Genomic DNA, 10671 nt, shown 5'->3' on the forward strand with positions numbered 1-10671 from the left:
CAGCAAAATGGAATAAGTAAATAATTAAAAAAATACTTAAAAAAAAAAAAAAAAGGAAACACTGACAAAACCATAGGATAAAAGGGGTACAACTCCACACAATTCCCACCACCAGAACTCTTAACCCATGCCCTCCCTTGATAGCTTTCCCTCTTGGGGCATCAAGAACACAGTTCCACTGTTCTCAAGAGGATTTGATGGTTTGTTAGTTTTTCCCTTTTAATCTCAGGTAGGGGGGATGCAGAGGGGGAGAGGAGAACAAAAAGGAGAGACACCACAGGACTGCTCCACCATTCATGGACACCCCTCGTTGCTATGCGCACTACTCCCTTGTGGGGCTGCAGGCCCCAACCCAGTGTGCTCTCTACTGGGGAAGCTACCACCCAGCTTTTTTTTAAAGCTAGTTTCTAGTATCTATGTATTTATTTGATACCACCAGGGTTACCACTTGGGCTTGGTGCCGGCACTGTGAATCCTCCACTCTCAGCAGCCCCCTCCCCATTTCTTGTTTGTTTTATTTGCCAGGACAGAGAGAAATTGAGAGGGAGAGATAGAGAGAGATAGAGACAGAAAGACATAGAGAGAGAGAGAGACCTGCAGACCTGCTTCACTACTTGTGAAGCATCCCCCTTGAAGGTGGGGAGCAGAGGCTAGAACCTGGATCCTTGCACATGCTGATACATGTACTTAACTGAGCACACCATTGCCTGGCCTTATTTATTTATTTATACAGGGACCAGGTGGTTGCACACCTGGTTAAGCACTCATTTTATTTATTTATTTATTTATTTATTTATTTATTTATTTATTTATTTATTGTCATGAGCTAGAGAGAGAGAGACTCTGGCACATGGTGATGCCAGGAATCGGATTTGGAACCTCTAGGGCCTCCGGCATGAAAGTCAGGTGTGCTGCCACTAATGCTGTCTTTCCTCATCCAACCCTCCCCCCCCCTTTTTTTTTTTCCAGCATCAGAGCTAGAGTGGAAGCAGCAATCTTTAGAACTGCTTATTGGATAAAGCTTGAGGAACTCAAGACAGCATCTCCTTTGGATACACAAGAAGAATCATGGTTCAGAGAGCTTCAGTGAGATGCTCGAGATCCTACTTCCTCTCAGTGCTATTTTCTGGCTCTGGCTCTGGCTCTGGCTCTGGCTCTTACATTCACTGCAGGGGCCCCTATGCAGTAGTGACTCTGCCTCCTGGAACATGGGCTCTGGAGTGAAGAATCACCTGGGAGAAACAGAACACATCAGCTCCACGGCACGGCCAGTGCACACGTTTTGCCCTGCTGACATCACAAGCAGGATGCTGGGCAGGCCTTGAATTGTGACATCAAGGAGCATTTTCCACGCAGCCTTTGAGAAAGGGGAAGAGCACATGAGGAGAGCACAAAACAGCAGCCAAAAAGAAAGGTGAGAGGTTGTTAGAACCCCAAGGGATGTAGCGCTGGGGTGGGAGCACACTCCTTGCAGGGGAACCTCCCTGCAGCTGGGGAAGAGGGCCCAGGGTGAAGGCGTGGCTTCTGAGTGTCCACAGGGCTTTTTGTTGGTGGTGTGGGTTTGGTTTTCTCCCTCCTGTCATAGGGCAGTCACACCTCTGACTCGCCCTGATGTGCAGAGAGTACTTGGGCTTCCTTCTTCTGAAAGCCCCCATTTCCCTTGTCATGATAGGATTTTATTTTTCATGCAGTGGTGGGAAGGAGACTTTGCTCATGCGCTCTATAACTGTCGCCTTCCAGTCCAGTTTTAATTTTATCTCTTTCTGGGGGTGGTGAGGGACAGAGAGGAGACATATCAAGCAACTCCCCACCATCCATGGAACACCAGCAATTTTCTTTTTTTTTTTTTTTATTATTTTTTATTTTTTTTTTTTTATTTTAGGAGGGGTACAACTCCACACAATTCCCACCGCCCAATCTCCATATCCCACCCCCTCCCCCGATAGCTTTCCCATTCTCTATCCCTCTGGGAGCATGGACCCAGGGTCATTGAGGGTTGCAGAAGGTAGAAGGTCTGGCTTCTGTAATTGCTTCCTCGCTGAACATGGGCGTTGACTGGTCGGTCCATACTCCCAGTCTGCCTCTCTCTTTCCCTAGTAGGATGGGTCTCTGGGGAAGCTGAGCTCCAGGACACATTGGTGGGGTCTTCAATCCAGGGAAGTCTGGCCGGCATCCTGATGACTCCTGGAACCTGGTGACTAAAAAGAGAGTTAACATACAAAGCCAAACAAATTGTTGAGCAATCATGGACCCAAAGCTTGGAAAAGTGGAGAGGAAGTATTAGGGAGGTACTCACTGCAAACTCTAGTATACTTCTGCTTTCTTACTTTGGTGCCATACTCCAAACTCAATTTCTGCTTTGCGTTTCTACTTTTTTTTTTTTTTTACATGCATAACATTCCCCAGATTCCCATTTAGCAATACAACCCCCACTATTTCATTCATCATTTTTCATGGACCTGTATTCTCCCCACCCACCCACCCACCCCAGAGTCTTTTACTTTGGTGTAATACTCCAATTCCATTTCAGGTTCGACTTGTGTTTTCTTTTCTAATCTTGTTTTTCAACTTCGGCCTGAGAGTGAGATCATCCCATATTCATCCTTCTGTTTCTGACTTATTTCACTCAACATGATTTTTTCAAGGTCCATCCAAGATCGGCTGAAAACAGTGAAGTCACCATTTTTTACAGCTGAGTAGTATTCCATTGTGTATATAGACCACAACTTGCTCAGCCACTCATCTGTTGTTGGACACCTGGGTTGCTTCCAGGTTTTGGCTATTACAAATTGTGCTGCCAAGAACATATGTGTACACAGATCTTTTTGGATGGATGTGTTGGGTTCCTTAGGATATATCCCCAGGAGGGGAATTGCAGGGTCATAGGGTAGGTCCATTTCTAGCCTTCTGAGAGTTCTCCAGACTGTTCTCCACAGAGGTTGGACCAATTGACATTCCCACCAGCAGTGCAGGAGGGTTCCTTTGACCCCACACCCTCTCCAGCATTTGCTGCTGTTACCTTTTCTGATGTGTGACATTCTCACAGGAGTGAAGTGATATCTCATTGTTGTCTTGATTTGCATTTCTCTGACAATGAGAGACTTGGAGCATTTTTTCATGTGTTTCTCAGCCTTTTGGATCTCTTCTGTGGTGAATATTCTGTCCAATTCCTCCCCCCATTTTTGGATGGGGTTATTTGTTGTCTTGTTGTTGAGTCTGGTAAGCTCTTTATATATGTTGGTTATTAAACTCTTATCTGATGTATGGCATGTAAAGATCTTCTCCCATTCTGTGAGGGGTCTCTTGATTTGGGTAGTGGTTTCTTTTGCTGTGAAGAAGCTTTTTAATTTGATGTAGTCCCATAGGTTTATACTTGCCTTAGTCTTCCTTGTAATTGGATTCGTTTCATTGAAAATGTCTTTAAAATTTATGCGGAAAAAAGTTCTTCCAATATTTTCCTCTAAGTATCTGATAGTTTGTGGTCTAACATCCAAGTCCTTGATCCACTTGGAATTTACTTTTGTATTTGGTGAAATACAGTGATTCAGCTTCATTCTTCTGCATGTTTCAACCCATTGTTTCCAACACCATTTGTTGAAGAGACTCTGCTTTCCCCATGTAATAGTCTGGGCCCCTTTGTCAAAGATTAGATGTCCATAGGTGTGGGGCCTCATTTCTGGGCTCTCAATTCTATTCCACTGGTCAGTGTGTCTGTTCATGTTCCAGTACCAAGCAGTTTTGATGACAATGGCCCTATAATATAGTTTGAGATCTGGCAGTGTGATGCCTGCAGTTCTGTTCTTTTTTCTCAAGATTGTTTTGGCAATTCTAGGTCTTTTCTGGTTCCAGATAAACATTTGTAGCATTTGTTCTATTCTCCTAAAAAATGTGCTTGGGATCTTGATGGGGATAGCATTAAATTTGTAGATGGCTCTGGGTAATATATTCATTTTGATGATGTTAATTCTTCCAACCCATGAGCATGGAATATCTTTCCACTTCTTTGTGTCTTTTTCAATTTCTTTGAGTAGTGACTCATAATTTTCAGTATACAAGTCTTTCACTTCTTTGGTTAGGTTTATTCCTAGATATTTTATTGTTTTTGTTGCTATAGAAAAAGGAACTGATTTCTGGATTTCAATTTCTTCTAACTTAGTGTTTGCATAGAGGAATGCCACTGACTTTTGAATGTTAATTTTATAACCTGACACATTACTGTATTGCCTGATGATTTCCAAAAGCTTCTTGCTAGATTCCTTAGGTTTTTCCATGTATACTATCATGTCATCTGCAAATAAGGAGAGTTTGACTTCTTCTCTTCCAATCTGTATTCCTTTAATTCCTTGCTCCTGCCTGATTGCTATGGCAAGAACTTCCAACACTATGTTGAATAGTAATGGTGATAGTGGGCAGCCCTGTCTAGTACCTGATCTGAGGGGAAATGCTTCCAGTTTTTCACCATTGAGTATGATGTTGGCTGTAGGTTTGCTATATATAGACTCCACTATCTTCAGGAATTTTCTATCTATTCCCATTTTTTGTAGTGTTTTGATCATAAAGGGATGTTGTATTTTGTCAAAGGCTTTCTCTGCATCTATTGATATGACCATGTGGTTTTTGGTCTTGCTTTTGTTGATATGGTGGATCACATTGATTGATTTATGTATATTAAACCAACCTTGCATGCCTGGGATAAACCCCACTTGGTCATGATGGACAATCTTTTTGATATACTGCTGTATCCGGTTGGCTAGAATTTTGTTCAATATTTTCGCATCTATGTTCATCAGAGATATTGGTCTGTAGTTTTCTTTTTTGGTTGTGTCCCTGTCTGCTTTTGGTATCAGGGTGATGTTGGCTTCATAGAAGCTGGCAGGGAGTATTCCAGTGTCTTCAATCTTCTGGAAGACTTTTAAAAGTAGAGGTATTAGTTCTTCTTTGAAAGTTTTGTAGAATTCATTTGTAAAACCATCTGGTCCAGGACTTTTATTTTTGGGAAGATTTTTGATAACTGTTTCAATTTCATTAGCTGTGATGGGCCTGTTCATGTTATCCACTTCCTCTTTACTTAGTTTTGGAAGTTGGTAGGTATCTAGGAAATCATTCATTTCTTCCAGGTTCTCTAACTTGGTGGCATATAGTTGTTCATAGAAGCCTCGCATGATATGTTGAATTTCTGCAGTGTCTGTTGTGATATCTCCTCTTTCATTTACTATCCGATTTATTTGGGTCTTCTCCCTTTTTTGTTTTGTGAGTCTGGCTAAAGGTTTGTCGATTTTGTTTACTCTTTCGAAGAACCAACATTTACTTTCATTGATCTTTTGTATGGTTTTCCTATTCTCAATGTTATTTATTTCTGCCCTAACTTTAGTAATTTCTGTCCTTCTGGTTGCTTTAGGGTTCCTTTGTTGTTCTTCTTCTAGGTCTTTAAGATGTGCAATCAGGCTGTTTATTTGTGCCTTTTCTTGTTTCCTAATGTGTGCTTGTATAGCTATGAACTTCCCTCTTAGGACTGCTTTAGCTGTGTCCCAAATATTTTGATAGCTTGTGTCTTCATTTTCATTGAACTCTCGAAACATTTTGATTTCTTCCTTGATTTCCTCTTTGACCCAGAAGTTGTTAAGAAGTGTACTGTTGAGCTTCCACATTTTGGCACTGTTACTAATCTTTGGTTGATTGTTAAGTGTTAGTTTAATTCCACTGTGGTCTGAGAAGATGCTTGGGATGATTTCAGTGCTCTTGAATAGGCTGATGCTGTCTTTGTGGCCTAACATATGGTCTTTCCTTGAGAATGATCCATGTGGATTTGAGTAAAATGTGTATTCCAGTTTCTTGGGATGAATGACTCTGAAAATGTCCAATAGTTCTAGTTTATCTATCTCTTCATTTAGCTCCCTTATGTCTTTACTGATTTTCTGCCTGGATGATCTGTCAAGTTGAGATAGTGGGGTGTTGAAGTCCCCTACTATGATTGTGTTACTGTTAATATATTGCTGTAGCTCTTTCAGTAGAAGTTTGATGTATTTAGATGGCTTCTCATTGGGTGCATAGATATTAATAATTGTTAAGTCCTCTTGATTGACTGATCCTCTGAGCATTAAGTAGTGTCCATTCCTATCTTTTTTAATTTTATCTATTTTAAAGTCTATCATGTCAGATATGAGAATAGCTGTTCCTGCCCTTTTTTGTGGGCCATTGGCTTGAATGATAGTTTTCCATCCTTTCACTTTAAGTCTGTGTTTGTCTTGTTGCGTTAGGTGAGTTTCCTGTAGACAACATATTGTTGGGTTGTGTTTTCTGATCCATCTTCCTACTCTGTGTCTTTTAATAGGTGAATTCAGGCCATTCACATTTATTGATATCAAAGATTGAAGATATTTTAACGCCATTCTTGTAGAGTTTTAGAGTGTTTTGATATATGTTCTATTTGTGGTGGTCTGGTTGTTTATAGGAAACCTTTCAGAACTTCTTTCAAGGCAGGCTTGGTGATGGTTGCTTCCTTCAACTGTTGCTTGTCTGAGAAGGTTTTGATGCTTCCATCTAGTCTGAATGACAATCTAGCAGGATATAGTATTCTTGGCTGAAAGCCTTTCTCATTGAGCACTCGATAGATATCTTGCCATTCTCTTCTGGCCTGTAGTGTTTGTATGGAGAAGTCTGCTGCTAATCTTATGGGTTTTCCTTTGTAGGTGACTCTTTGTTTTTCTCTTGCAGCCTTGAGGGTCCTTTCTTTATCCTTATTCCTTTCCAATCTAAGTATGACATGTCTTGGTGTCTTTAGGTCTGGGTTAATTCTGTTTGGGACCCTCTGGGCTTCTTGAATCTTTATGTCTTTGGTGTTGTCTAGACTAGAGAAATTTTCAGCTATTATGGCCTGGAGAACGCTTTCTTCCTCCCCTTCTCTTTCTTCCTCTGGTAAGCCAATAATGCGTATATTGTTTCTTTTGAAGTCATCCCATAGGACTCTGTTGTTGTTTTCAGCATCTCTTAATCTCTTTTTGAGATCTCTTACTTCTTTTTTAGTTGTCTCTAATTCCTCCTCAATCTTGCTAATTCTGTCTTCAGCCTCATTGATTCTATTCTCTCTGCCCTCTACTGCTTTCTGGAGTTCATCTATTTTGTTGCCCTGCTCTGATACTGTTTTAGCTTGTTCAGCTAGTTGCCTTCTTAGCTCAGCAATTTCAGCTTTCAGCTCTCTAATAACCATGCGATTATTAGAATTTTCTTCCATATTCTCATTTGTTGTTCCTGCAGTTCTGATTACAATTTTTTCAAATTCTTTACTCACTCCTGTTATTATTTCCTTAGCTAATGTTTGGATGTTGAACTCGTTGTTTTGTGCTTCGCCCTCTGGAGGACTTTTAGCTGGACTCTTGTCCTGGTTCGAGTCTCCAATATTTTTTCTTGTTGTTTTAACCATTTTATATAAGTTAACAGTTTTTTCAATCCCTGAGTTGGAGTTCAGTGGTGTAAAAGCCTTTTTTTTTTTTTCCCCTGTAGGCTATGGTAGCCTGAGGGCTTTTAAACTATCAATAGGCTTCTTGGCTTAATCAATGACTCCTGACCAAGAGATAAAGCAGGGTGTGGCAGAGATAATCCAGTGGTTATGCAAAGAGACTTTCACAGCCCTTCAGCTATGCCACCGAGGTATAGGTCTTCTCCTGAGTTTCCCGGTTAGATCTCTGTGCCCTGGTGTCCCTCCCTGTTGCTGCTCCAGATTCTGAGGGTAGTAGCAATGGAGACTCAGAGTTGTACTTGGTGAGTCTCTGGGGAGTCCTTTCCTCCCTTCAGCTGTCCCCTTGTTGGTGGAGCAGACTGGAGGTGGTGTCTCCACTGACAAACTGTCGAACTGTTAGCAGTCACTTAATCTCTCTTTAGGCCCCTCTCTCCTCTCTGTCACCAGCCACGCGTGTTTGTACTCACGGGTGATTTACTGGGTTTCTGTGGTCATTCTAGTCCTGTCTTGTTTCGGTCCGGGTGGTCTCCTTTGGTATTCCTAGTTGATCCGGGAGAGGAGAGGAGAGGAGAGAAAGCGATCTGCTGCTCGTAGCTCCGCCCGGAACACCAGCAATTTTCATCCTTAGTACTGTCATTGGTATATCTCATGCTGCTGGGGATTGAACCCAGGACCTCATGCATGAAAGGCATGAGCTTTACCTGATACGATCTCCCTGACCAGAGCCACAGAGACAGGACAGAGGGAGAGCGTCAGGGAAGTCACACACCCAGCTAACCACACATATTACCATGAGCAAGGACTCGAGTTCAAGCCCATGTTCCCCACCTGCAGAAGGAACGTTTCACAAGTAGTGAAGCAGGCCTACAGGTGTCTCTCTTTCTCTCTCCCTATCTCCCCTCCTCTCTCAATTTTTCTCTGTCTGATCAAATAAAAATAGAAAGGAAAATGAAAAAATGGCCTCCAGGACAGTGGATTTATAGTGCAGGCACTAACCCCCAGCGATAACCTTAGTAGCAAAATAAAATAGAGACAGAGAGAAATACCAAAAAAGACCACTCTAGTGGCCAGGAGATGGCACAGTGGATAAAGTTTTGGACTCTCAAGCATGAGGTCCCAACTTCAGTCCCTGACATTGCATGTGCCAGAGTGATGCTCTGGCTTTCTCTCTCTCTCTCTCTCTCTCTCTCTCTCTCTCTCTCTTCCTCCTCACCTTTAATTAATAAATTAATCAATTAATAAATTAATACCACCACTCCACCATCTGTGGAGTTGCACTTGTCTCTGTCTTTGGTGTCCTTGGTGCCAAGGTCTCATTCATGCAAAGTAGCACTCTGCCAGTAGGTCACTTCCCTGGTTGCATGATGTGACTTCTTTCTGTTTACTCTCTCTTGTCCAGGATTCGTTCTGTGATTGTGTCAAGGAGAACAGTCCCTGATATGTTCCTCATGAGGGGTGACTAACCACATAGCCTCTCTAACCCATGGATAGACAAATACTACTAAGAGAAGGGCTAGTCCAATCCTGCAAGTTCTCTCAGTTTCTGCCTTGCCTTCCTACAGCTTTGCTCTATCTCCCCAGGGCCAGTTCAAGATCAAGTCCCAGCCACGATGCCTCCTATCCAGTCCTCAAGAGTTCCCCAAGACCATCAGCTGATGAATAACAGCAGCAATACCAGAAGGTTCGAGGACCAAGTCCTCTGTCCCATTTGTCTGGAAGTATTCCGTGGCCCAGTCACCACAGCCTGTGGTCATAACTTCTGCATGTCCTGCCTCCAGAGTTTCTGGGACCACCAGGTCACCATGGGTGAGATGCTCTATTGCCCCCAGTGCCGGGAGAACTTCCCCTGCAGACCACGCCTCGCCAAGAATGTCATCCTGGAGGAGATGGTGGCCTGCTTTACCCAGGCCAAGGACCAGGCTGTGGTGCCCTCACGAAACCTGACCGGGTCCAAGGATGTACCCTGTGACTTCTGTTCTCCCCAGAAGCTCAAGTCAGTCAAGTCATGTCTGCAGTGCATGGCCTCCCTGTGCGAGAAGCACCTGCGTAGTCACTATAGCGACCAGCTGTTCCAGGACCACCAGCTCCTGGAGCCCGTGTGGGACCTCAAGGGCCGCCTGTGCCGGAAGCACCGCAAGCTACAGCAGCTGTACTGCCGCACAGAAGGCTCCTGCGTGTGTGGGGTCTGCCTGCTGGAGGAGCACAAGAACCATGACACCATCTCCCTGGAGGAGGAGCGCGCCCACAAGGAGGTCTGCAGCCGGAGGGACCTGTGTCATACACTGAAGGCGGCACTCACCTTCACAGGACACACACTTCCTGGGAGGGAAATGATGAGGTTATGAGGGTCATGCCAATGAGTTCAGTGAACAAGTGTTGAAAAGTGAACAAAGGGAGGTCGGGCGGTAGTGCAGCAGGTTAAGAGCACATGGCACAAAGTGCAAGGACCGGCATAAGCACCCAGGTTCGAGCCCCAGTTCCCCACCTGCAGGGGAGTCTCTTCGCAGGCGGTGAAGCAGGTCTGCAGGTGTCTGTCTTTCTCTCCCCCTCTCTGTCTTCCCCTCCTCTCTCCATTTCTCTCTGTCCTATCCAACCACAGCAATAACAAAAATAACAATAATAACAACAGCGATAAACAACAAGGGCAACAAAAGGGAAAAAACTAGCCTCGTGAAACAACAACTACAGTAATAAAACAAGGTCAACAAAAGGAATAAATAAATATTTAAAGAAAGAAAGAAAGAAAGAAAGAAAGAAAGAAAGAAAGAAAGAAAGAAAGAAAGGAAGACTCACCTCCAGGAGCAGTGGATTCGTAGTGTAGGCATGGAGCCCCAGCAATAACCCTGGAGGCCAAAGAAAAGACGATAAAGCCTATGTTCTATTCCTGTACAGAAACAGGAAAGGCTAGGCCGGTGACACAGCTCACGTGGATGGTGTGCTGCCTTGCCGTGTGCACAGCCTGAGTTTGAGCCATGTCCCCACCCAGAAGGAAGCTTTGCTATTGTGATCTCTCTCTGTGTCTCTCTCTCTTTCTTTCTCTCTTTCTCCCTCTCACTTTTCCTCTTCCTCTCCCTACTTCTCTCACCCACCCTCTACACCACCCTCATCCCTGCTGTCTCTATCTTAAAGAAAAAAAAAAAAAGGTTGTTGGCAGGGAGGTGGCCCAGTGGGTACAGAACATGCCTTGCATGTGTGAGACTCTGGGTTTAATCCCT

General features: G+C 43.6%; 1 protein-coding gene across 1 annotated transcript in view; it reads left to right on the plus strand.

Moving 5' to 3' along the window:
• The first annotated feature begins 1222 nt into the window (after window positions 1-1222).
• Window positions 1223-10671, plus strand: part of LOC103115469 (E3 ubiquitin-protein ligase TRIM47-like) — a 17714-nt gene continuing 8265 nt past the window's right edge. Inside the window, exons 1-2 of the mRNA XM_007525225.2 lie at window positions 1223-1414; window positions 9038-9708. Coding sequence (XP_007525287.1) covers window positions 9067-9708 — 642 coding nt within the window. The 5' untranslated portion in view covers window positions 1223-1414; window positions 9038-9066. The remainder of the gene's footprint in view (window positions 1415-9037; window positions 9709-10671) is intronic.

Source organism: Erinaceus europaeus, chromosome 12 (genome assembly GCF_950295315.1).
Source record: "Erinaceus europaeus chromosome 12, mEriEur2.1, whole genome shotgun sequence".
NCBI classification, from domain to species: domain Eukaryota; kingdom Metazoa; phylum Chordata; class Mammalia; order Eulipotyphla; family Erinaceidae; genus Erinaceus; species Erinaceus europaeus.